At 39.9% G+C, this 27,954-nt stretch overlaps 1 protein-coding gene and 1 long non-coding RNA gene across 2 annotated transcripts; one reads left to right on the forward strand and one right to left on the reverse strand.

Annotated features, from left to right (window-relative positions):
* Positions 1 to 27,954, reverse strand: fhl3a (four and a half LIM domains 3a). Its single transcript, XM_026183947.2, has 6 exons — positions 27,736 to 27,954; positions 6,220 to 6,384; positions 5,067 to 5,241; positions 1,918 to 2,087; positions 1,580 to 1,766; positions 1 to 958 (listed from the first exon to the last, which is right to left on the reverse strand). The coding sequence occupies exons 2-6, from the start codon at positions 6,373 to 6,375 to the stop codon at positions 807 to 809; spliced, it is 840 nt and encodes a 279-aa protein (XP_026039732.1). The 5' UTR covers positions 6,376 to 6,384; positions 27,736 to 27,954; the 3' UTR covers positions 1 to 806.
* On the forward strand, positions 13,892 to 14,416 carry LOC145431831 (uncharacterized). The gene is made up of 2 exons (XR_013912133.1): positions 13,892 to 14,010; positions 14,193 to 14,416. It is a non-coding gene; the product is annotated as an uncharacterized LOC145431831 (long non-coding RNA).

Genomic DNA, 27,954 nt, shown 5'->3' on the forward strand with positions numbered 1-27,954 from the left:
TACAAGACAAAAAATGCTCTGTATTTCTTGTGCCTTGTCCTCATAACAGCAATTAACAGCTACAGGGAGGCAAAGTGAATGTTTTTATGTGCACGTACATATCTTACCCAAAGTGCAAATAATTTGGAGTGAATAATAAGAACCGACTACAATAATAAACATATGCTCAGCTTTTCATGTTCTCTCATTCGTATTTTACCATTTACAAAAAAATGTCTAATTCTTTAAAATGTCCCACCTCTTTCTGGATCATTATATACAGTAAATTGTTAAGTTGAACAAAGAAAGACATACAATAGAGAAAGGCAACTGACACGTGAGGAAAGGAAACATTCAAAATGCATAAAACTGCAGTTATAAGAGCATTAAAACAGTAACTCCATTACACTTTTAAAATATTGACTGCAAGTTTCATCTACTATACTGTATCAGTGTTTGGTGTCTTTTCTTCAGAGTATGATTTCTACCTGAAGTTACATTATTGATGGAAAAAAATGTTTTACACAGTTACAAGCAATTCGCACTTATAATAATAAGGCACTCCATGAACAAAATCTATTTAAAATTTTTTTTTAACTTTGTGAGGGTTCATGCAAACAATGCAGCATCAAAACAGGATTTTGGACACCAGCTTTTAGATTAGAATCTGACATAGACGGGACATTGAGTAACTGATGTCTTATATAAAGAAATTGACCTGAGGCAGTATGTGTTAGCCTGTGTTTCCTGTCTTGGTAATTACTCAGGGTTCTTGCCATAATAAAGAGTAAGTTGAGGGAAAGGTGGGATTTTAGGAAATGAATGCTCTATAGGCTGGTGTGGCAGTCACGGCATAAGATTCTGTCGCCATCAGGGAAAAACCCAGCACCAACAAGCGAAACAGAGCACTGCGAGCAGGTGAAACACGGCTGATGCCACTGACGATCTTCAAATGAGATGTACTTTCCTCCTCCAAAGCCTGAAGAGCAAGGAAAAACAAATTGACTGCTGAAAGTTGATACTTGAAAATAAAATATCAGTTTTTTGACACTAAATTATCCTGACATTTTTTTTGTCTATAACAGGGGTGTCAAACATAAGGCCCGGTGGACAGCATCGGCCAGGCAAAGACTCCAATATGGCCCAGGGTTAGGAAGGCTTTCAGAAATGTTAACGACGAGTGGATACATTTTGAATTTTTTACTGTTTTCAAAAGTTTCATCACCAGACCAATGGTCATTTATACTACAGCAGTGTAGTTAGGTAATAGATAAAAAAATTACATGATAGAAAAGTTCATGTTTTTCGCTATTATTTACTATATAAATTTATATAAATATATATTTTTTAATATTTGAAATTGTATTTTTTTGTATATCTGAGGGAATAAATGTTAAACGTCTTCATAAGTTAGTGATTAGTTTCAGGTCTTCAATGCATTCAACACTATTTTTTGCCATAAATTCTCTGTATCTACCCTCTGTGGTCCAAGCAGTCTTCCATACCATACTGAAATTCAATGTATGTAGTGTATAAAGGTAGCACTACAAGTATATTCACAAATCAAGATAGTGATGTATACACCGTGATGCATTCTTGCCTGTGATGGGTTTGCTGCAGGCCTCACACTTCTTGGCGTACAGGTTTCCAAAGCACTTGAGGCAGTAAGGGCTGTCATCCCGGGAGGTGAAGTGCTGACCTGCCAGCTGGGTCTTACAGCTGGTGCACACAAAACACTCCTTATGCCACGGCTCATCACGATAGGTCACTCCACCTTTGGTCAGAGTCTTAAAAAAAGATCAAGGGTCATGTGGAAATCTGTCACACTACTGCAGAGATTTAATACAACTAATTTTTAACTCATTTTTTGAAGTGTGGCAGTTTACCAGTTTCTCAAACTGTAATAAGTCTTTATAACAATGTGGCAGCTTTGCTGACCTTTTTACAGCGTGTGCAACGTGGAGCAAACTTGTCCTCGTAGCAGGCCACACAGTAGTGCTCATCCTTGTCAGGAATGAAGGACTTTGAGCCAATCGGCTGTGAACAGCTGTGACAGATGAAACAGCCCTCATGCCAAGTCGAACCTGCATACTCGAGTTTTCTTGTGCCTACAGTAACAGAAGAATGGAAACAAGAGACAGAAAATGAATGATGGAAAGAATGAATATAAAAGTGCTAAGCTTGCATCATCTACACGTCTTTATAGGATAGTTACGATCATTTTGGTATTTTTTGTGGTTTTATTAAAATAGGAAATAAAACAGTTGAATTGCATGAAGACATATAAATCCATTTTGTTTCACTAAGATTTATTTTTCATCATAATACCACAGCCCCCATACTTCTCTCCTACAACTGGAAACTGGTGGCAGGCCTTAAAAGAAAAGGGATAATGCCATTTCCCCCTCTGTGTCCTCAACCAATCCATCTTGTATTCCACAGCTGTTGAGATTTTTATTATACTGGTTGGTTTATTCTACAGTGACGCAGTGGTTTGTGTTGGGCTGACATCTTGCATTACTGCTAACGTTTCCTCGCCTTAGGGTATATGTGCTGTTGTGATCTCTAATCAAAAACACTGAAATCCCCAGCAAAATCTTTCCAGATTAGAAACTGACATTAATAACTGTGGCTCAAGAAGCATAATAATAACTGATAGACATGCCTATTTGACAAAAACAATAAAAGTGAACATGCTAAAATAGAATTCTGTTTTTCTTTCTTTTTTTTTTAGAAGAGAAAGCATTTCAAAAGAATAGCAATAAGCTTTAAAAACGTTATAAACAGGCAGTAAGTTTATAACAAAGCACGAAATCTCTGCACAGAAAGCCGAATTTCTAAAGAATGCTTTCTGCATGTAGTCTAAAGTCAGTATTCTTTAAATAGTCTCTTGACTCTACAGGCCCTCTTGATCTTACACCACAAAACTACTGTGTACTCTGCTTATTACAGTACACGTTTACAGTACACTTCCATAAATGGATTTCCCATATATGTGAGATGCAATCAAAAACTTTCACTTACAGCACAGGGATAAAAGGATTTCAATTTGGTTAACGTTTCATTCAAGGTCGTGTCCTTGAGCCATACACTGCTACGTTTTGATCACTCGCTTGAAGCTCTGTTTTGACTAGTCGCAGGCGTAGATTTGCGATACACACTGGATTTCCTCCAGCCTGTCAAAACAGCGACCCTTCAAGTTGCAAGTAACTAAAAGTGGTGAGTAGGGTGAGAGGTGAGTGAAGATTGTGCCCTTGTAGGACAGTTGTGTGTGCTGTAGTTCATTTGCACATAACGTCCTTGCTCAGACGTCTCAAAGGACTGGCATGGCTGTGCAGAGCCTTTGCACAATTTTGCAGACTGTCATCTATATGCTGTAACTGATTACTGTCACCAGGTGGCAGAGTCAAAAATGTGTGGAAGAACCAGTCTGTGGGCTGTTCTTGTGATGCTGTTGATCCTTCAGCCAGCCATGGAGAAGATTGATGTTATAACATGCAAAGAGTTAAAGTGAAACCAAGCATTCAAAACAAAACAACTGCAGCCAGTGTCTGGGCTTTTTCACGCTACTGTTTTGATCTTTGGTATTATTTTGTTCTTTTTTCATGCTTCTGTCTCCCCTTTGCAGTGAATGCTCCCTTTCCTGCCCATCAGCATTCGATCTACACACAGCATCATCTTTGCTGAGCCATGCACTGTTGTCGTTTTGAGGACTGCGCATCAGCGCATCTCTGTAGAGATAAACGAATACTCACGCAAATGAGCACAAATACAGTACCATGAATCCCATTTTAAGACAGTAGAACTGGGCACTCTCAGTCTGATCTTATGGGAAAATTTCCCAGTGTGCCTGACCTGATGCACTGCTCTTCAGGCTTGAAAACTCCAAGCTCGTCTACTGGAAATACTATTTGGTGTCTGAGTTTATAGCCAGAGACCAAAAACTCAAAATGATATCAGTTAGCTTAGGTAAAAGTTAAATCACTTAAACTTTTTGGTGTTTTTTTAGGTGAAGCAGAACATATCTTGTATGTTTTGTCTGTCTGAAAAATAGAAAAGAACTTATGCAAGACTTCAGTCGCCACAACAACAGAAACGCTAAATGATTTTCAGAAGTGAAGAAGAGGACCATTGTCTGCGACTGCACAACAACATCTGGTTGATGATCTTTGGCAATGGAATAATTTCAGTACTTTTATCAGAACAATCTTGATAACCAAAACAGTTTCTGTGGAATCTTTATACTGATTCAGTGTAAACTGTGCTTTTCTCCTCAAGTCGCTAGCACTAAGGCTATCATTCAGCTATTACACAATGATAAGTATGCTTCTGTTTTTTACAGGTGTTTATGTTATTTGATGACAAATGATGGCAACTGGACGCACAAAAATGAAACAGGATGAAGTAAGTGTCCCTGTAAATTTGTCTTACATAATACTGAATAAAAAAGAGGAGTAATTGGGGGAAGCCAAAGTCTTCCTTGAATTATTTGTAGATTATGAGGGCTGATAAAGATAGTACCGGGGACTGGAATTTGCAGCTTTCTCTACTGATATGATCAGTTTACTTCCAGTCTGTCAGCCATTGGGATCTAGTTTAAACATGTCAATACAAGCAGACTATTCAAGCCTCGTCTTTGCCTCTTTATCATTGGTCATCCTTTTTTCTAAATCCATCCTGTTTCGCCTTTTTCTATAATTTTGACTTTACACTTTTCATTTGACCCTGCTTTCTGGAGTTTACCATCTTACAGTTCTTTTAAAATGATGTGCCTATATTTTAACTTTTCAATTTGAAACAAGTGGAATACATAAAAATAAAAGGAGGGACAAGGAGGAGGGGGTTAGTAAGGTATCATATTTTATGACAATGTTTTTCTATTTTATTGAATTTCATCTTATGGCTCGGCTCATGTTTCAAAATGCCCCACAACTTTACTTTTCTAAATGCCACTGGAAGCATACTTCATACAGACACAAAAAATAAAAACTGTAAACTGTTACAAACAAAATTTAGAAAAAAGACTATAATGCACATTTCATCTTCAAAGTCCCTTTGCACAGAAACATTGCAGCATCCACACATACCTGGCATGACAATCTTGTCACAGGCTACACACTTGGAGGAGAATTCATTACAGTAGCAGTCATTGCAGAGCAGTGCATCATCCTGGCTAGTGAAGGGTTCATCTGCCAGAGAGCGATCGCAGCGGAAGCAACGGAAGCAGTGCTCATGGTAATGCCGGTCTTCATAAAAGAGTTCCTGGCAGCAGAGCAAAGAAAAGGCAAGGACACTGAAAGTCATTTCATACACTTACAAATGTGTCCAAGAAATGAAGTGACATTTCCAGGCATATAAACTAAGGGGATAACAAAAATACTAAAAAATAATTTGTGTTTATAGCATGAGCATTGAGGAGTTTAGTCCTGGGCTAGGTCAAATGTCTGTATATGCAGTGACAAGTAGGCTGCACATGTGCATGACTGTGATTTTATTGGTCAGGCATGTGGAGTGAATTCATTGTATACAGGGCTTTAAGCCAGGAAAATGCTGGCTTTATTTTTCATTTACCCCTCTTAAGGGTGTTGATAACTGAATGGAATGTTTTAGCTAAGTAAACTATCAAGCACTGTGTCATAACTCCACTTATTTGACTCCATTATGGACCATATTGGCTTTAGCTGATCCACTTCATATTAGTGTTTTCCACTGAGGGAGGATTACATTTTAACTTGATTGTGGGGAAGAAATAGACATTGCCTAATGCTGCATTTTTACGATCTCAAAATTAGTTAGTTGGCATTTATGGACTTCTGTGGAAATTACCTGCATAATTGCTTGTTAAATTAGCCTCTACAATGTCTTGCTACGCAAAATATATAGATCACGCCTCGTTTACTATGAATTATGCATCATTAACATGACATAACTTCTGTTTTAGCCATTCAAAGCCATGTCCAAACACTGTAAAAATGGCATAAAGCTCATTGGAGTAGTTCTTTTGTGTGATTTATCTTTGTTTAAACAGTTAATACAAAGTCCACACTGTGGAAAGAGGTAGATCATTATTAGTAGTTTATTACATAAGGAAATCCTATATATACAATCATGTTTTTATCTTTTTATAACAACTATCGAATGCTTTTCAACTGCAAATCTAAAAAAATATTTCACTTGTTACTCTTGTTGTCGAGCACATAGCTGATTGCATGTTGGGTCACGTTGAAATGGATGCCTTACCCTTGCGTCATGGCCAATCAGTTCTTTGCACTCGTCACATGTGTTCGAGAACAAGGTGTCATAGCAGGGGATGCAGTAGGGGCTGTCATTAGACTGGATGTACTTGCGGCCATACAGCGATTCTTTGCAATTGTCACAGTCAAATCGGTCAGTCATCGTAATTTCCTAAAATAGAGAAAAGATGCATTCAGGTCATCAATGATTCTAAAGTAAAATGCTAAAAAGCAAAAGTGAGAACAAACAATAAAATCACAAGAGAAGGGAACAAGGAGGGAGCGTGCTCAAGAATGATTCAATCACCTTTTCCATCACAGCAGCCGAACATCAGTGTAGACTTTCACTGCCAATATTTATGCTGTAAATACTTCAGCTTGTACCAGCAATGGAGCTGAGCTCAAACAAAATACACAGCGCAAGTGGGAGCAAGTGGAAAGAGACGCAGGGAAAGGAGTGAGGGAGGGAGTTAGAGCAGTTCAAAATGCCTTTTAACGTTTTATTACTGTGTGATGAAAGTGTGTGGTAGGTGCAGAGGGAAGGGGGCAAAAGAGGGAGCTGTCACTTGCTGTCTTTGAGTAAAACACCTTCCTGTTTCTATGAAGCGTAAGCTAACGAGTAAAACGCCAAACTGAACAACCTCTGCTGCGATTATGACAGAAAGACGTAGTATATCTGCGCACATCACATGAAATCCACGTGCGTGTAAATATTTATGATGCAAGGTTTTTTTTTTGTATATAGCATGGACCACCAACAGATACAGAAATCTGGTGAAGCGTTTGAAAGTGTGTTTGTGTGTGTATGTCTGAACACAACTGCTCAGCAAGTGGCTTCCTTGCAGGACAAGATGCAGCTACAGTGTGTGCCTTATAGATAATAGGCAGTAACTGTCTATGAATATGGTTTCCGTTGTACGAAAGCACCCTTGATCATGACTGAGTGAACAACAAAGTGACAGAACAACATTGTGTGAGCATTATGGTAACAGTATCAGGTTGCCAAAACATTACAACATGGCTGGAGAAAAGCCCAGTGATAAGCTATACCGCCCTCTGGCAGGCTCTAGTGCTGGCTATTCATTCCCACCACCCAGTAACAACAATCATCGTTGATAAGACAATCAATCAAACTTTAAACTGCTCCATTGCTGCCTGTCTTACACCCACACCCTTAGAAAAACACCCACGGCTGCATGCACACAAGCATATTACACACAAATCCCAAAGGAGGCGTGTAAGTACACATACTGACATTTTTTGTACCAAAGGGGGAAAAAAAGAACAAAGCCAAGTCACACAGGATCCACCATCAAAGAAAAAAATAGTCTCAGCCTCTCAAGTTTCAACCGTCTCTGCCGCTTTGGACATGTGTATGAACGGGCGCACATCACTACACTGCCATGTCACTCTAATTTAATGACTGAATGTCTTAAATTCTGGGGCTTATGCGAAAAGATCAGAATAAGCAGCTGTGGTTCTGTTGTGTTTTAACACTATATTTATGTACATTTGATACACCATCCATCTAAGAAACGGCTGCCATTGGCCCACATAACTACAACGTCAGGATTAGATCAGCAAAGTATAAAGCTCAAAAGCAGCAGTGCGACCTTAATATTATCTGCACGTCACGTTAACATACCTGGCACTGCTTTCCAGGCAAAGGTACGGGATGAGGCATGACTCACAAAGCCAGAGAGTCAGTGCTATGACGTCTGATATCAGATTAAATTTCCACAGCAAATCACACACGTATTTATTGCCTGTTTCATATTCATACATGATCTGTCCATTATGATAATAAAGTATATAGAAGTTGTTAAAGTAGAGAAGTGAGATGTTTACACTTCGATTCCTTAAAGAGTACTAAACAGTCTGCCTTTTTTTTTTTTAGGTTTGTCTAGTTTCCCTGTCTAAAAACTAGTTTAGGGTTAAGTATCCAAAGAACTCAGTGGAGCACAGATGAACATTAGAAGTAATTGCAAAATTTTCCAGAACCAAGTACAAATATATTGCATGTAATACTTCAAGAATCAGAACAAAGGCTGTTTTTTTTTACTCCCAGGACTTTTAGTGTTACAGTGAAGTGATTTACTTCAAATACCAATCCAAAGCCTAAAATGAAGTTCTAACAGCACAGACTCTCACAGAGAGGGGCATGACGTCAGTGCACTGACCCTGCAGTGATGGCTTAAGACGTGACTGCATGCAGAAATTGTTGGCCACTAATCAAAAGAGAAGAGAAGAGAAGAGAAGAGAAGAGAAGAGAAGAGAAGAGAAGAGAAGAGAAGAGAAGAGAAGAGAAGAGAAGAGAAGAGAAGAGAAGAGAAGAGAAGAGAAGAGAAGAGAAGAGAAGATGGTGAGACAGCCGCAGTGAACTCTACTCTGAAAGTCAGTTCTCACAGGGAGAGGGCTGTGTATCTACTACTGTATATACTAGCTTTCTGGCAGAGTTCCATTGCCTTTGTGTACAGTACCAAGTGACTAAAAGCCCCACTCTGGGTTAATAATGTTCAAAAATACCAGAAGTGTGACTGAACTCATTCCCCTGGGAAAAGTGTGGGCTTTTCAGGAAAATCGCCACTGAATCGACATAGGCCCAAAATTATTGCCGAAAGTTCAAATATAGTGCTTCTTCAGAAAGAGACTTTACGCAGACAACGATGCATACCATTCTCTAGATTTTCAAAGCAACATTCGTTTCAGCAGCGGGGTCGGTGAAGTTGATTCTGCAGGAATGTCACAGTCATATTTAGAATAAACTTGTACGAGTTAAGTTTAAAAATGGTATTGTTTGAGAGCTGACAGTCAACTGTCATCTTAAAACTCTCTCAAAAACATTTGAGACACAGGGGTCTCTAATGTTTTGCCCTTAGTTTCTAGTACCATTATCAACCAAACTCTCAGTCACCCCAAAAGATAAAATCTAATAAATTTCTGTAAAATGAATTGCAAATTCATACTATGCCAAGGATGAACTTGCAATAATTGCTCTTGCTCCAACCACATATCAAAACGCAACTATAGAATTATAGTTGGGTTTAAACTTGCTACAAACAGACCTTCAGACTTGTTTTCGTATATCAGGCTATAAGATAGCAGAAGAATGCCAAGGCCACATTCTAATAGTCATTACAGCCATCCATGATTGGCATCAGGAGGTCAAGTTCAGGGTCAGTTGTGAGACACCACAAAGCAACAGACCAACCAGAGCATGCAGACTGTATCCTGTTGCTGAGCAACATAGTCATGGTTGGTCACTGAAGAGCTAGCAAACACCCTGTCCAGTCCCACAGGCAGGCCTGTTAATCCCCAGCCCAAACTTTGCATATGCTCTGGTTAATTCCAAATGAACAGTCACACAGCCTGCTGGGAACAAATGTGCGAAATCTGTCCCTTGTCCTCTGCAGCTTATCTGGAGAACATGTTTGTAAAATATCTCCTGACATCATGCTACACCAACTGGGGACAGAGATCATCTTGACCACAGAAAGCAGATGGCTGTGTATGATCTGTAATAAACACTCCTATAGTTATTTATATATGTAAAGATATATACATATACTCCACATTAACAGAGAAACTACTGAATCAATTTTCAGCAACAAGAATGAGAAAAACACATTTTATGACTATTTTATTAAACAGTTAATGGGGAAATGTCACATATCAAAGATTAATAATAGTGCCAGTGCAGAAGCAGTGTGACTGGTTGGACCAAGATAAGCCAGCATGACAACTGGAGGAAATAGCATCACGGCCGTGGCACAGCAGTGACACTTTAGGAGCATATTTTAAAATTGTTCTGTTTAATTTTAAGGTGGAAATTACAGAAAAGTTGTGGTTACATTGTAATATGAGGCATGCATGCAATAAAGTAGTTAAGAAGAAGCCATTTAAGCATAAGAGCAACTGCTGTTTGTTATTGTAGGTCTGTGTTTATACGTCCTTTGTGACATGTGTGCTTTTAAATCCAAGTGGATACTTGTAATGTGTGGATTTTACTGTGGAGAGTAAAGCCTGATTTACTTTGAAAAAGTAGTAGCAACAAAAGCCACTCAATCACTTTAACTGACTGAATCTTTCGGCAGTAAAAAGACTCACAAACTAGTTGGAGTGTGTTTTGTGCGGGTCACCTTCAAGTAGTACACCATCTATAAAGGTTCCAGAGACAGTGATGAAGTAGAAATGAAGCCCAAAAACAGATAATGAGCAAAGAGTGTGAGATAAAAAGCAAAATGCATGTTGTCTTACAAAAGTCTTACAATAAATTAGAGAAAAAGTGAAACAGCTGCATTTGGATAAACACATATGATCACATTGTGTCCTGTCTGCTGCCTGGACATCTTCCAAACACAGTAAGCCTTTTCTGGCTTTGAGATAGGAGAAATTTCAGTATATCGTTTTAGAGCCTACTTGAGCATATGAAAAATAAAGCACATTAGCAAGAAAAACACTTGTGAAAACAATTGTGTCTCCATCCAGTGGCTATATGAAAAGAGCCTGATGGAGATGAGTTCATTCATTCCAGTTCCTCAAAACCAAGGAAGAATTTCATTATGGTGACTAATGCAGTCAAAGTATGAATTGCACAATGAAGATTTCTTTTAATGGTTCAGAGCTTAGGTTTATGACACAATGTCACAAGAACTGCATTCTGTTTTCTTTTCAAGTGACTCGCAACTAGACCTTCTGGGAAAATGTTCCAAATCCACAAGTCACTCAACAAACGAAATCCCATCAGTATGGCTGTTTTTGTGAGGATCATTGAAAGTGGTCAGAAATATTTAGGTTGTAATAAAACAAAAACAGGGTTGGACTTTGCTATGTATTTGCTAAATTAGTCAGTTGTTTGGTGCGCTGTTCCTGTTGGCTTTCACTAGATCAGATAAATAAAGTCCAGCAATCAAAAGGACACACTGAGTCTTATCACAGGAAGAGAAGGAAATTGCTCATGAATGAGAGATAATGCTGCAGCTCTATTCAAAGACAGATGTGCTTATTTAAACAAGCATATAAGTGCTGGTTTTGGAAATACAAAAAAACACTTTAATTCTAGTGTTAAGCAACAACTTTGCTTACTTAAAAGTAGCAAAAAAATCCACCACAATGAACTGACAGTTTAGTCAAATATGCCGCTGTTTAGTGTAGCTGTTATGCAGACTCTTAGCAAGAAATCCAAACTGCAATCTCTGCAATAAACTCTGCAGTCATCAGAGTTTATTTGATGGGGTCGGCACCAAGCCACTGTTAAGATGCTATTGGTAGATAACCAGTGGCTCCACTAGATCTGTTGTCATTTTTGCACTCTCCGTCTTTCATTAGAGGAAATCTTGGGCCACCCACATTCTCAGTACATTAGAGGAGCATCTGAATATAAAGGTACACAGAGACACTTTCTTCTGCTGAGTTTCTTTCAACAACATGGTTGAGAAAGATGTGGCAGGGCAGAGAGACGTAGCTATGGTCTGGTGTGAGGTCACCTGAGACTGCTCTTCTGTGGAAGCATGGGTCAGACTTGACAACAGAGTACAGGGTGCAGGACCAGACACTGGAAGGCTAACCTGTTATTGCCTCTGAGCATTTAAACACCGCCTGGTGTGGAGTGGGAGGCGACAGAAGGCTCAAGTTAAAGCCAACATCATAAACATAAAGGAAGAAAATGAGTACCTGCAACAGCAAATGTCACCATGGCCTTTGTAATTTGTCCATTCTTGGCAGCTTTTAATGACCAGTGTGGGAAATGACTTAATGTCTTTTAATATTAGCCTTCAGTCTGTTGTGTTGTGCACACAGCAGTATTAGGGAAAAGCTACAAGTGAATATCAGCTGGCTTGAAAGAACTGTATCTCAAACCTTCTGGAGTCCTTCATTAAAAGGATCTGACACAATGATTTATGTGTGTACAAAAGATAAACAAAAGCCCAGCACATACTGCACTTAATTTAGCTATACTTAAAACATAAATTTTTCACAGTCTGACAGTCACTTGGCCCAACTGAGAGTTGAGGACGTGTTAGCTAGAGGGCCTCCATGTGTGCATGGATCACAAAACTCCGTGAAGAAGAACCCAGCTGAAAATGCAATTGTCACACGTCACCGCTCCGTTTCCAGAAGCCAATCTCAATCCGAGTGTTCCACAATACTCCACCAACGCCAAACAATAACATTACAATTACTTTAAATCATACAGTGCTGTCCCAACCACCATGAGGGAAAGCTTGGAAGTGAACTGAATCTGAATGTATTTTTGTACCACTGTGTGCAGATGGTCAAAAGGCTACATTTTTGGCCTACATTTGTCTTCCTTTGAAGAAAAAAAAAATGCTGCCATACATTAGTGCCTCACATCTGGTTTGCATTGGAGGAACTATGCAGTTAACTCCTGTGTGCCAGTGGAGGTTTTGGAGAATCAATGCCTTGAGAATGCAGGAAAAGCGGCGTTTTTACTTTTTTTTATTTCTCTGTGCTGGTATTTAGATGGCATGGGGAAAACTAGAATGGGAGCGAGGACAAAGACAAAAAAAATGTAAAAGCTGGCAAGAAAGGTAAAAAAAACTAAAACTTGACAGTCTGCTCTGTAGTTAATCTTTGAATATATTTAAAGGTGGAAAACAGTGTGGAGTGAGGAGAGGAAAGTAAGGAATTCAGAAACAATGGCGCTGAAAAGAATGTGTGATAAACAGCCAATTCACAACAAACGATTCAAAAAGTTGATTCCTGCAGAAAACAAAGGCAAACAACAAAGGGAAGCCAATAAAGGTGCTGAAAGATCTCAAGACAAAAATTCAGTTTTCTCAAAGTCTTACTCCTGCTTTGAATAGTTAAAATGAACAGAGTTGTTCTAAGCCTTCTATATAGCTTTCAGAGAGGATTTACCACGACCGTGTCTCTCTTTAAAGAAACACAGAGTTTAAAACCAAGAACCTGTTTCTCCAAAGTTCCCCATGGCAGATTTGTGCACAAGCATGGAAAGTCACTGTACTGCTATCTTCACATCCTCCCCGTCATCCCCAACCCTATGATCCACAGGATAGGGAATCCCTTTGAAATCTGAATCCTTCACAGTTTAGTGGAGAACCTTTTCAGTCACCTGCTTTGTAATGCTGTGCATAACATTTGAATAAATGTATTCCCATTTTTAACAGCCCTTCTTTACTCATGTATTCAGTGTGGCCACCCTAGTCTCCATTCAGATCTAAGGACAGAAGTATGCTTAGTGAGGTCAGGGTACTTCCACTTCCAAGCTGGGTGATTCATTTACTGGTTTGCAAGCCCCAGGAGAGGATGTTTTCACGAGACCATGCTCCAGAGGGGGAGGGGGGAGCCCTTTTGATACAATATCTTCAATGGCAAAACAAACGATATATATTTTTGTCTGTCTCTTTGTGCCTTTGTTTCATGAACAGTCAGATTCAGTAATGACCTGCTAACTAAACCAATTGCACAACATTTCTGAACTTTTCCCCATTAATCCCTTCATAAAGTTAAGAGTATCATACTCCATGCATGGGTTTTTGTGAGTTTTAACCTTAATAAATTGCACAAAGTCCTTTCCCCCCCTTGTTTTACACAGGTCCTACTTTGTATTTGAGGCAGGCACTTTTGACCTGTGTGCTGGTGTAGTTCTTCTTCCCACCAGCAAGAGTCGCTACAGTTCTTTCATGCCAAGATTTGTTTGTTATTAGCTGTAGAGTTAGTAATGCAGCACACTTTGAGAAAAGACTGACTCAGCATGTTGTTCAGATAAACATCTGCATCCATCCTCTTCGTTGTTTTACAGAAAGCATCGCTTGTGAGTATTTAAGTTGAACAAGAGTTAATGCAACTATATTGGCTATTATTTATGCACTTTTATGGTTAAAGGTGTACTGTATTCAGATTTACTTTCTTTCCAATGTTAGCTAGTTTAGCCAACTGATTTGCATTATCGTGTGAATATATAGACTGAATATTGCTTATTTCTTCTGTTTGTAGTTTCACTCCGTTGATAATTGAAGGCAGCGTCAATAAAAGGGACGATACACCTGTCAGTTGTCGAGGAGTTTATCTATCTGCATAACTGTATCCAGTGTATCAGTGAGGGCAGAATAACCTGTTTAAGGCATTTTGGGAAATTAAATCTAATTACACAGTGGTTTGGAAATGCTTTGACTTTGTTTTCCATGCTTTGTGATATAATAAAAATAACTTGTGATGGAGTCATGGACATTTCTCCTTTTCTTTTCTATTTGCTATGGCTATGTCTTTATTGTTGTACTTAAATCTGTGTTATACAACTTTTGACCTTGTTAGGAATGGCTGTTTTCACTCTGAGTGAAAACAAGAGGAGCAGTCATTTTTAGAGTTCCTTTAGAGACCTGTCTGAAAGGGCCACAGATTGATGCATTGTAATGTAGCACAGTGACTGAATCTGTCATTAGTTAACATACAAACACACATGCATTTGTACTTGCGTCTCTGAGAGGACACTGCCCAGTCAAACTGTTATGTCATTCTAACATCAAACCTAAAATCAAGTCTTACAGTTTTTCTCGATTGTTAAGACTCATTCCTGGGAAGCTACTCTCCTTTTCCCCAAACTGTGAACACAAAACCCAATTTTCAAGCTACATTCACAAAACCTCTGACTCTTCTTCAAAACCAAACTTTCACCCCAAAACAGTTCAATCTGTGCTCAAAACTGAACTATGCCATCAAATCATGCCTCAAGTCAATCTAAATTAAATACTCTACTGAGTAGTCACTAAACACTACATAGAAAAAAGGAAAACACAATGCTCAGGACATGAAGTGGTAGAAATAAATGTTTATTTAGGCTAAATGCATGTTGCAAACCAAAATACCTGGGCATTTCTAGAAATCCTGTGCATTTACATGTAGCACTTGTACGTAGAAATAAAGCACACAAATATTAAAAATGAAGTACAAAGAAAAGAAGTGCATTACTCCGCCACAGCATCATTTCTCCGTACTGGGTCAGGCCACAGGACTTCATCTACATCACAGGCCACATTTACTCTGGCCAGGCAATGGGGGGGAAAACCCCTGGCATGCCGTATCCAGGCTTGACATGCCTCCACACCCATGTCACCACAGGCCAGTTCCATGGCTTGCAGGAAATTTATCCTGGTGTAAGGTTGGCGTTCATATACCCTCCACCGCCATGAGGAGAAGAATTCTTCAATGGGGTTCAGGAAAGGGGAGTATGGTGGAATCTACTGATTTTTGGTTGTACCCTTAGTCCGACCTCCTTCATTGTCATACCATGGACAAGGACATGATCAATCACAGTAGCTCTGATTTCATCTGAAATTACCGTACTGTTCTTTGTCCTCGCTGACCACCTCGACCTGCTCAACCTCCTCTCACACAAACTCCTTTTTTTGGATGTCTATCCATTGTAGTGCCTCACAAACCAGTGCTCTGACTTATATGTACCCTCACATCATTAGCCACAAGTGTGATAAATTTTGAATTGTTGTGTTCAACCAGTGACACTTGAGCTTTACTTGTGTTTGACTTTTGTCACCTGTGCTCACCATTATGCAACACAGGTGCATCACAATGACAATGTGTTGACAAGATGTGTCTAAACAGGTAAAAAATGCTTATGGTTTTGCCAAAAGAGTGATTGATTCAATAAGTGGGTTCAGGCAACTGACACTTTGTAGTAACAAAGTTTGTAAAAACAACTGTAATGTTTGGGGGTAACTCACACACATGCACAAATCCACTTAATCCTGCCTATAATGTGAGTCACCAATGTTTCACATACCTGCTAAACACAATTAATTAACTATGCACTTGTATTTTATGTCTAAACTTAAAGTATACTGGATAAGCATGGCCACAGAGGTGGGAAACTTAAACATGTTCAGACCTCTGCTCCTTAGACACTGATTTTGTGGCTATTAGTCACAGGGGGGCACTGAAATTTATAGGCAGTTTCCCAGACGAGGATTAAGCCTAGTCCCAGACTAAAAAAAACAACGCAAAACAGAGCAAAAAGCAAATAAATCCATGAACATCTCCATTGATAAAAGTTTGTAGTCTAGGACTATACTTACTTCATGGCTGGGAAACCAGCCCTGAGGCTAACTAAAGAACCAAAAGACACAAAATGGCTCCTTCAGACTCTTGGTCATTCCCAGGTGGTCTCCTAATGTTGCTTAGTCAGCATAACTAGCCAGGACATCAAGGAATCAGGCTAGAGTTTCACAGCCCGCACACTCAGCAATCTGAGCATGCCACACACAACTGTTGAGTATACACTCACAAGTGCAAGCAATTATTTTTAACTCATTTAGACTTGCGGCTCGTGGCTGCAGTGATGGCACCTGACCCTGAGGTTAATATCAAGGCAAGGGAGCTTTTTATTATTTCTCTGTTTAGACATTCATCCAAATATCCCCAGACATGAATATTCAGCATTTTGTAATAAGCAGGTGGATGTTTTCATTCACTGAGCGCCAGGGATTTTATGAGTTTTATGCATTATAAGGGGTGAGAGAAATCTACGTTCCTGACAACAGCTGCACAAACTGTCCTTCATAACCGCAGCAGACCAGAACACTCACCTCTCTCCCCCTTTGACACTGTTACCCTGAAAAGACAGGTTTATTTAAACAACAACAACAACAACAACAAAAAAGCAATTCACTGGATAAGAAAATAAGGGTAACATGCCAATTGTGAACTGGCTGGGATGATTAGCTTAGAAGTCATTTCCAGTACATGTTGCCATTCTTTCCCTTCTCAGACACATTTCCATGGCAACAAGTAAACAGTGCCCTCATTCCCTAGCACCATAAACCTCTTGGCAGTGACGTTTAGCTCTCATTTCATCCTGCTCACTTCTGCCTGAGGGCACTACCCAACGTTTTATTAGGAATGCTGGTGCAATGTGAAAACTGATGTGTTATGCCATCCTGAAAAGGCGACTCTGGACTTCCTCACTATTTCAAGAGCGAAGCCTGTAACGCAAGCGTCATGTTCCCTGGTCATAAAAAAAGAAAAAAAAAAGATGTGATGTCCACTTCCTTTACTCTGCTAATCAGTCTGAGAAACATACCCAGGTTCATTTCCTACTGGCCGATGACCGCTTTCACCCGTATGCGGTGGATAACAATGAGAAGTCCAAGACAGTATGCACACACACACTGCTTCTTCCTGTTACCCCAAACACAGACATCTCTGGGACTTCTCAGAGAGATGTTCACATACATTTTGCAAACACACAGTCACAATGAAAAACAGATGTATTATGTCTAAACACAGTGAAACAGTCCCGCGGAAGGGCAAAGTCACAGATACACCTGCAGCAAATTGTGGACGTTTTTACACACACCTAATGCAAGTGCACACAAAGCTGAGGGTAGAGTGTAGAGAGATCAAACAAAAAATAAACACTGCAACCAAAACAGGGGGCAATAAGTGGCACGAAGAGTGCAATGAGCAGCTGCATACACACACACACACCGTTTGTTTAACTTTCTTTGTGGGGACTTCCTGTTGGGTGTAATTATCTCTCATATTTATGATCTCCAGCTTTTCTGCTCACATAAATGAAGCTGATAGGGTCAAGCAGTCTGATGCATTAAGGAAATGAGTTTCAAACACAGTGGGAAGATCTTGGTAACAACAATCTAAACATGATGAGTAGTTGATGAATTCACACCAGGCTGATGATCAGGCGCCCCCTTACACTCGAACCCTCACCAGCAGTTCGGAAGATGGAAGCCTTACTTAGTCAAACAATGATGTCATTGTTGGTGAGACTACCGTAGAGTGAGATTTAAAGTGCAAGGGACGATAAAAATCAGTTTCCATTCAGACTCAACTTGAGATTGTATAAATTTCCATTTATATTTCTGCATACTGATGCAAAAAAAAGAAGAAAGGACTGTGTAGGAACATATCTCCTGTGACCCACTTTTTAGGATCCGGAGATCAGCCGCCTCTTTTTCCTCTTTGTCAGTCTCCCTGTTTGCTTTAACCTTTAAATAGGTTACTCTGGGCCAAGTCATGTGACTACCTGATGTCTTGGCAGTGCATGTATGCTTTCTGGAAAAAAAAACCCAACAAAACACATGATGATTGGCTACAAAACCAGGATGTGTATATGTGAGCGGTGCACTAGTGGAGGTTAGTGACCTAGAGGTCAGACATCCCCCTCGCCTGACTGCTAGGAGAATGTCTCGGTTCTGAAATGCAGCAGGTAGGCTCTGTGGCTGCAATGAGCTCACTTCAAAAGGTGTCCATAAATCACACTGACATGCATCCACCCTTACCTCCCCACGTCCCTCAGTTGCTCTTACACCTACCGATTTCCCCTTTTCTCTGCCGCCATCGAACAAAGCTTCAGACTATATGTCTTTTGTCCCTTACTAGTTCTGATCATTTATGTTTTGAGCTCTTGCATCCACTCACAAGGCCACAATCGCACAAGTGCATTCATTTATTTGTGTAGTGACCTAGGCAAAGCCGTAGGAGTAAAAAAAAAAAAACATTGCAGAAAAACCAGGGAGAGGTGGAGTGATAGTAGTAGATGTAAGCGTATAGTCACCTAAAAGTGATTAGCACTAGTATCAAAAAACAGCAGTCCCTGTGATACACAATACATCCCAGTAGATTTATCTGAGATTGTTTTAAGTCCCCGAGATGAGCCGCAAGTTCAGAAATCCAAGCTTGTTTCTTGACTTTGCCGAAAGAGAGCTGCAATCCGTCAGGTCCTTATCTTAGAGTGTCACACACTGGGATCTCTTTATCATGCAGCCATGCAAAACACCATTCATCTTCCCCACCTAATTCATTATCGGTGATAAAATGCAAAGACCCAGCTGCAGTTGTTAAATGGAGAGGCGAGATGTGAAAACAGGTGCTTTGGTAAACACTGATAGCATTGCTGAATTATGTTGCTTCCAAAGAAGACCTGTCTATCTCTTTCAATCTATTAACCAGAGCTCCTACCCGACTCTTGTCTGACCTTATTCAGCTTTTGTCCTGCTTCTCTTTCCTATATAGAAGAATGATTTGGGAACTGTGCTGAACACAAAACAGACACAAGTTGAGGACTTAGCTAAAGCCACAAGGATAGCATCCTGGTTTCACAGCCTCTTCATCGATCAAGTAAAGTGTAAATGTAAGTCATGCTAAGTGTAAATTATCAGGATACATGGATCCACCTTCACTATTAGACTAGCAGTAGATAAAGGTTAAAAGCTACATGGCACAAAGTGCTGTGCAGAGACACTGAGATAATCCAATGCCTGACCTTCTCAAGAAACACGCAGTGTCTCAAATGAGCTTGATCATGCAAGTCTTCTCATACTATAGGACACTTTTTCCTTCTTTTTTCTTCAGCAATCATTAAACCTTAAACAGTTTCCACTCACCAGTGTTGAGAAAGTGTGCGATGCGATGAGGGATGGGGTTTTTTAAGGGGGGTTGAATACTTCCACAGTGAAGTCATGGCGCTTGTGTCATTGGCCCTCTGCTTTGCTTTGCTCACCGTCTGGCCTGCATTTTACCCATTGATCTAATTTCCATTGCCAACACTGGATGTGGTTCTGTTTGAAGCTGAATGTTTAGGTCCATTAAAGTACTGACAGAATTGCAAACGTATGGTGGACCTTAGGACAAGTAGGAAAACAACTTAGTGTTTTTTGCCAGGCTTCTGAAAAGACTGGAGAATATAGTATGAATATGGAAGACTGTCTCGTTCTGAGGGGCGTTTAGCAGGATGGAAGAAGGCGAGACCTTAACGTTACCTTCTAGCATCTTTACTTTACTATATAAAGATGCCTTGAGACAATTGTTGTGGTGTAATGGCTTTATATAAATAAAACCAAATTATTTCTTGTGCATCATATGTGAGCAAAGCGTCAGAAAAGCTTATATCCATTTATGTAGAATCTTTATGTTCAAATGTGTTGCTGGTAGTTATTATCAAATATAATTTTAAACACACAGTAGAATATCTCACCTTCAAAATCTGACTTGCCTATATTCTATTTTCAGTTAAATATGGGGTTTAAATGATTTGCAAATTATTGCACATCAGCATCCTAACTTTTAAAAAACTTTTTTTAAAACCCGGATGTTGCATTGTGTTGGAGAAATGTTATATTTGTACTGTGCTGCCACTAATGCGGTCAAAAACCATCTCTGTAGGTGGTTTGACTCGCTGCCCAGGCCATACACAATACATCAAGCTGCTAGTTGTAATGGGGGGTCTGTATCTGTCACATAATTTCTACAACATCACAAAGACAGCTTTATTTCTACGCATAAGGGCAGAAAACTACACAGTGACTCTTATAATGCTCGGATAAGACAACATAGACACTATACGGTTAGCTGCAAGAAGGGAACAAAAAGAAGACATTTCCAAAGACACAAAAATACACTTCATTGAGGCTGCAACAATGAGGTCCAGACATTTATAATTTTTCCCCATCAAATGAAACTGAATTGCTGCAAAAGCACTCCAAGGTACTATTTTTCAAATTCATTTAGCCATATGTGTATTGATGTACCACATGTTCTGCAAAAAGGCCTATTTTGTGTGCCCTTTTATGTTTTTCCAGCTGTGGCAGAGACATAGTCATCATATGACGACATCTTGGCTTTAGATTTTTTTTTAATATAATTTTTTGAACTGTGCAGACAACTATATCCAAGAATAATTGCATCACAGCCCAACATATATCCGATAAGTAATAATAAACAAATAATCAAAAATTATATATGAAATGCATGTAAACTTACGCAATATTTAAGTTTAAGTGTCTGAAATTGTCTGTAAATTTTCAGCAAATATATAGTTACCCTTCATATTCAAAAACAGTGAAAGGCTCCATGCTCAGTGTTGCATGCGTGGACTTTCTGTCCTTGGTAAAAAGGTTTGGAATTGCTACAGAGCCAATGATGGTTTTCAATGCCAGGTGATTACGCTAAAACAAAAGTAAAACAACGCCTACATAATTCTGGGGTGCTGGAAAAGTTTGAATCATTAGGAGCTGTGCTGAAAGTACTAAAAACATCCTGAGCTGAATGTGATTGGCTGGTTGTGAACACACTTTCAAACACGGCAGTATTTCATTGTTAAGATTACACTGCATCACTTTTAAGGAGTTTCATAGTGGAGAGATGATGCCAGACGCATCGCTGGATGCACAATGTGTTCTTTTGCTTGTTTGCATTTTTGAAATAAAAGTAAATAGTTGTTGAAATTATTGCAAATTAATAGAAATTTCTCTAAGACAGAGAGGTGGTGCACAGAGTGTACTATAAACAGTAGGGATGTACATTTGCCTTTGATTACACCTTTCTGTAACAGTCCTTTGATAAATGCGTGCGCTCACCTCTCCTAGCCATCTCACCCTTTCATTCTCGCTTTTCACTTCAACCAAAGAAGCCACAAAATCCCTTCCCAGTTCTCTGTTAGTCGTTTTAGTCGTACATCACCGTCGTCTTCTCACAGAGAAGCTAACGTCCTTTTATAGCCAGACAACGGCCACTTTCTGCCATTTATGGCTCCTCCAAGGCACTGAATGAGGGCCAGTCAGTATCCAGTAAAGGTGAGAGAAGACAGGGAAGCAAGGGAGGCCAAAAAATATCCTGCCCTCTTCGAACACCTATTCTATGTAACTTTGACAGGTTTACAATTAGTGCCAAATGCTACCCAAGCAGTAGTGAACGCGTTCTCCTCTGTGTATTTTGAAAAGGGCACAACTGTCATATACAGCACAATTTATTGACTGACATAAATCCACACCTCTGTGTATGCAGCGAGTCTGGCTTGTCTCAGCTTGTTTTCTCTGTAGAGACTATTGTCTCTGCCACAGACCCGTAAAGATTATAGTGAGATGGTAGAAAAGTATGCATGTGTGCCTGCGATACGTGCGCGCAAAAGGCAAAAAAGAACTACGAAGATGGAGCAAGATATTCTGGCTAAAGAATCACATTCTTCATCATTTGCTAGTTTCATCATGCAGAGCAGGCATTTTTACAGTGTTTATGTTAAGCAAGGGGGAACGTGCTCTCTTACAGCTTCACTCCAAATAAACAGAGTTGTATTTATCAGAGACAAGATAATTCACTTCTGAACATGTACCAGCTTTTCACACAGGACATCGTGTAAACTCCCTGGGGTTCATTCCTTGGAGACAGTTGTGCAACACAGCAAACATTTGTGAGCAGTCAAATAAAAATGTGCACATGCTAAACAGCTTGCTTCACACCCAAACTCGATTGACGGCACTTCCTCTGTTGTGATGTCACAGTCTGGGCTCATTCTGTGCAGATGTGAGAGCCGACCCTATAAAGTATTTGGGAAGCAATCAACACCAGCGCAGTTGGCATTGCGGCAAACTGAAGTTACAGCCAAATAAAGACACAACTACTGCAGCATGGGGTAAAGGTGAGATACAGTAGTGCTGTGGTGGAACAAACAGTGCAGGTATACAGAGCCAAGCTTTAATTACCTTTCCAAGACATCTGTTATGAGAACAGAGGTCTGCTAGTATGTTGTTTAGAAGAAATTCTTTGCTAACAGCCCATTCTTTCTGGGGGTTGCAGTGTTTTGAAAGGTGGCATTTTAAGCTGCAGGCACTGTTGCTGTGTTTGTTGCCTGCTGTGCATCACTGCGTGGTTAAGGACTGTTTGCCACATGCTCTCAAATTATTACCTAATTAAGCCAATGTACAAGACCATCCAATGGAAAGGATGATACAGTTGATGATTGCTGTTAGATTAATGTACATGTAGTAACCTACAAAGCATTTTAGCAGGTAGGATCAGGATCAGGGATCTATAAGTAACAGACACACCAACTTGAGAGTCATCTACTTGTGACAGAAGTCATGATCATTTCAACTCAGTGAGTCCCTCATTATATTATCCAGAAGAATCTCTCTCTGTTATTCCACATGCAAAAAGTGTGGTGTTACAATCTGAAGTGTAAGCACTGGTTCTTTATTTTTTCATCTTCCCTAGCAGACATATGAGGATGGAATAACATCTTATTACCTTGGATCTTGAAGAAATTCTCCTCACTCAACATTCCTCTCCTCAAGTACTTCCATTAACCATAGGTTATCCTATGATTTAGCCACAGCCCAACATAACCATTAGTTATATGAATTTATAACACACATCTTATTACCAGTTATATAAAAGCCCTGCAATTTGTCCACAGACTTTGAATTTGAGCTTTCTTCTGAGTCCTCCCTTCTCCCTTTTCTTGATGGGACTTGCAACTATTCTTCCTCTTTGTCAAAATCTACTACTTTCCCAGGACAGCATCATTTATGGGTGCCAACTTTTTAAGCAACCAATTACATTATGCAATTCAAAGATCTTCACACCTTTTGGCAAAGTTTCAGTCAACACATAGCGGACTTGAATGAGTTCCAAGAAACTAACGAAAGTTTTTTTCTGGGATCCTGCTCTCAGGAACAAGTCAGGTTACACAGATGATGGAAGGCTTTGTAACGGCCGTAGGTTTTACATGACATTCCTTTTATCAGGTCCCGTACATCTGTTGGCACATGACCCTACTCTCTTCCCTTTAGGTGAGGGCGCAGAGAAAGAGTCATGAGTGACTAACACATTTCTTCAGCGCACAACTGAATGTGATGACGAAGCATTGAATCGACAGGATTTCTGCACCCAAACAACATCTGTTTCATGTGAGAGGCTGCAAAGGAAACACTGATAAGCTATGAATGATTTCCATAAATTCAATGTGTAATAAATTTATAGGACACGTGTGGAAAACTTGAATGGATAAGGTGAAAGGCGGAGTGATGTACTCTTTCATGCCATATAATTAGCTTGTATTAAACTCGCAGGTGTGTAGTTATAAGTTACCTATTATTCCATCCTCACAATTTGGTATTTCTTCTGAAAACAGTATTTCCTTTAAGGATAGCAGGTACTGTATTGTAAGTGCTAGGTACAGACCCGTAATTACACTCCTAAAGGAGCATAATTACCCCATTAGCGCAGAGTCAGTTACCTTTAACACGCCTTTGCAGTCTATATGAAGTTTGAGTTCTCCTTACATAAAATCTCATATGGACTGAACACTGTGGCAGTGAGAAATAAGAGCAGTTACACGTGTTAGGCAAAATGAATGAATTGTGAGGTGGTGGTGGGGCGAGGGGGGCACTACCTCCCACAGGGGCCCTGGCTCAAGGGATCATGTTTCAGACGTTTACCAACAAAGCGTCCATGGAGGAAGTCTTGCGACCCTCACAATAACAGCACAGCACCTGGGCCTTCCCCACACAGGAAACCTGAGGTCATTTCCCCCCTTTCACGGAATGCAGACACACTCATGCTGCCAGCCACGCGCCCCCATATCCTAATGAAGAGGGAAGTGAGTAACGGTGGAGGAGACACATTCAAGAAAAAAAAGAAAAAAAATATATATATATATGTATGTATATGAAGCAGAAAGGACTACATTTTGCCTTATATGGTCTCACATGTAACACAGACATTACAATTCTGGAAACAAGTTATGCAGTCTCATATCTGTACTGGGATAATCAAATTTTCAGATTTTTAACTGAAAAGAAAAACAAGACACAACAAGAACCAAAGCGTGGGGGCATGCAAGTGAGGATTAGGAAGACACCGCTATCTTTTTAAAAGACACACACGCCTTAACTTTGAAAGAAGCTGAAGCAGTAATCAAAATAAAACTCTGACACATACCACCGAGGGACAGGAAAAATACAATGCGAAATGTCAGGGGAGAACCACTTCTTTACAAATCTATATTCTGCTCTCAAACCACCTGCAAGCACTTGACCACCAGTTCCTCCATCATTATCCTTGGCCTTATTTCAAATGGTGCCAACACATAAAACTAGCTACAGCCAATTCAAGTCATTTAGCTGCAGTCCCACTACAGTTTAGAGCTGGCCATGGTCCAACCACCATGCAGGGAGAAACCTTTAGAAAACACTGAGACCTCTGAAGAATGTGACCATGGTCAATGAAACAGAGAGGGAGAGAGGAAGAGGGAAAAAAGCAAACAAATACATTATACAGCCCGTGGGCTCTGTCAAGGCAAGCTCCCCAGATGCTAAATGGGACAGAATGACTGTCTTTTGGTTGCTAGGGTATTACTTCTGCTTGTCACTGTGGCAAAGCATTTGTGTAAAAATAATAAACATAACCTGTCAATGGTGAAAGCACAACGAGAGTTCAAAAAGAGCACATCCCTTCAATTCTGTAGTGACACAAAGAAAACAAGGGTGCTGGATCTAATGTTGATTTAAACAGTTGTTGTCTTTGCATTAAAACACACCTTATTTAATAATTCATTTAGCATTTTTCTGCATTAAATGGGGACTCAAAGCACTTTCTACTACAAGCCTTCATCACGTTACTTTATGTATAAGCACCTTGCCTAACCATCATGAGCAACACTCACACACCAATGAATGCACTGAGGTAAACTCAGGGCTCAAAAACTTGCCCAAGGATACTTCAGCATACAGATTACAGTAGTCAGGGATTGAACCAGTGACCTTCTAATTAGTAGAGGACTGCCTCTGGCTCCTAGGCCTCAGCTGCTCCACAAAGACATATGTTTTTAAGGAACCACTGGGTTTCAGGAGTCAAGCCCTTACTTTAAATCTAATAATAATTTAATTTTAACAATGGATCAAGAGACTATGCATAAGCATTCGCTCATCACAAAGACATCACCCAGATCCACAGGTTCCTTCATTTGCAAAGAGTATCAGCATTTTTGCCTCATTATTTTCTCATTTCTCGTGTCCTCATCCTAACTTTATTGTGCTCACTGCGTATCTCTGCTCTCATTAAACCCTATTCCCAGCTAAAGCTGGAAAGTGTGACTGTAAACTACATGCTGAGTTCCAGACAGACAAAGCTAACAAACAGGAACTAGTTGAGAGAACAAAACTAAGAAAGGAAAGTCAATATCACAGCTATGCTCACTGTTTGGCCAGCTTCAGAGCTCTAAACAAAAGCCTGTGTTGTTCCTTATCTGCTGGATATGCAAATATGCAACTGTAAGTGCCATATCAACTTTATATGGTGACAATATCGTATGTCAGTGCTGCATAACAGTTTCTGTGTTTCTGAGATCCCTAGTGATTCAAAGCATGGTTAGAATTTAACTTGACCAAATCTTTGTATGTTAATGATCTGTTACAGGCACTGCAATGTAATAAAAACCCTCCTAACACAATGGAAAAACTGAATTTGCATCTTCAGTCTGTAACTTGGCATCACATGTAGTGTCAGCACAACAGCAGTCGTTATGTCCCTGAAAGCCCTTCCAACTATACCCGAGAAAAAACACAATACTTTGTGTCTGTAATCTGCTTACGCTGTAGAAATAAAAATAAACACCATTTCCATCTTCAATCCTTGGATTAAACTTTATCCCATTGTGAACACGTTACTCTCACCGCATGCCCACTGCACCCGCATGACACAACAGATGAAACACCAAACAATCACCACAAGGATGACACTGCTACTATGCATTATGATGTCACGATACACGCCCAACACAAACCTCAAAGCTGCAGTACAGACACACCCATCCCAGACGCACACTGCCATACCCCACTTTGTTCTGCTGGAGAAATGACAAGTTAAGCCCGAGGGACTTTGCTCCGTGAGGCCTTCACACGTTGCTCAGCCAGGAGCTTCAGTGGCACAAAAGTTCCTCCTTAATCCTTCCTCGACACAGTTCAGTGGGTCACACAAACTAACACACTCTGTTTCTCCATTGTTTGTTTTATGCCTCATTTGCATGTTTGCATATACTGTTTTACAATAATAAGGAAAAGCAAAGGAGAAAAGAAAGGAGAAAAACACATAGACAGACAGAAAAGATCCAGACCCCCTGAAATGTCTCTGGGTTTTACTTTGCAGGCTTATCCACGGGCCCTGTGTTTGACTAAGGTGTGAAGGATTAATACTTGTCATAATGTCAAGCCCAAGCCTGCTCTTTTCTTGCAATTCCCAACATGAATAGTACAGAGTAAATGTGATCTTAAGATGTTAAATTATACATGAAGCTCATACTGTGCAGCTAAGTGCAGTGCTACCAGTACAACCACATGAAAGACAACTAATAATAATCAGTATTTCAGTAAGCTGATCACTATTCAGCTGAAAATACATTTCACAAAGAGTAAACTTTTGCCACGAGACACAATCATAGGCTGTTATTTATTATCCATTTACTGAATATAAAATAGTAATGACACAACTAGTAATTACAACACTTTAAGTTCTTTAAACTCGAGATTCTTTGTGAAATGTATTTTCAGCTGAATACCTCACCAAGAATCAGTATGTATAAGTTACTTTATTTTGCCATGATCCATCTTTTGCGAAGTAATTTCCTGCTTGAAAGGTAAATTCATTGTTTAGTAAAAAGGAATACCGTGATAATAAGGAGAGGAAAAGTCTCTATCTCTCTCTATATTTTTTTTAAAAGAAAGTTGAATCCTACCAGGGGTCTCTGAAGTCTGGAGGCACCTTTGGAACTTCAAAGTGGTAACCCGCCTCCTCCTCTGCAGGCACTCGCTCAGATCAGGACTGGGATCAGTTCGCAGATCGCTCCTCCGACGTGTCGCCCGCAACTGTGCAACTTTTTGTGTTTCCTCTGACTGTTGATAAACCTCTGCGGCAGAGAGGGATGCAGCTTGCCGGCTACTTTTGTCCTACTACT

Source organism: Astatotilapia calliptera, chromosome 11 (assembly GCF_964374335.1).
Source record: "Astatotilapia calliptera chromosome 11, fAstCal68.1, whole genome shotgun sequence".
Classification (NCBI taxonomy): Eukaryota; Metazoa; Chordata; class Actinopteri; order Cichliformes; family Cichlidae; genus Astatotilapia; species Astatotilapia calliptera.

What these genes read in the sequence shown, in the direction of transcription:
- fhl3a (XM_026183947.2), bottom strand. Translation starts at nt 6,375, where the DNA reads ATGACTGACCGATTTGACTGTGACAATTGCAAAGAATCGCTGTATGGC. An exon ending in TGATTGGCCATGACGCAAGG is followed by an intron (nt 5,242 to 6,219) that starts GTAAGGCATCCA and finishes CTCTGCTGCCAG; the next exon opens with GAACTCTTTTATGAAGACCG. An exon ending in GTTGCACACGCTGTAAAAAG is followed by an intron (nt 1,767 to 1,917) that starts GTCAGCAAAGCT and finishes TCTTTTTTTAAG; the next exon opens with ACTCTGACCAAAGGTGGAGT.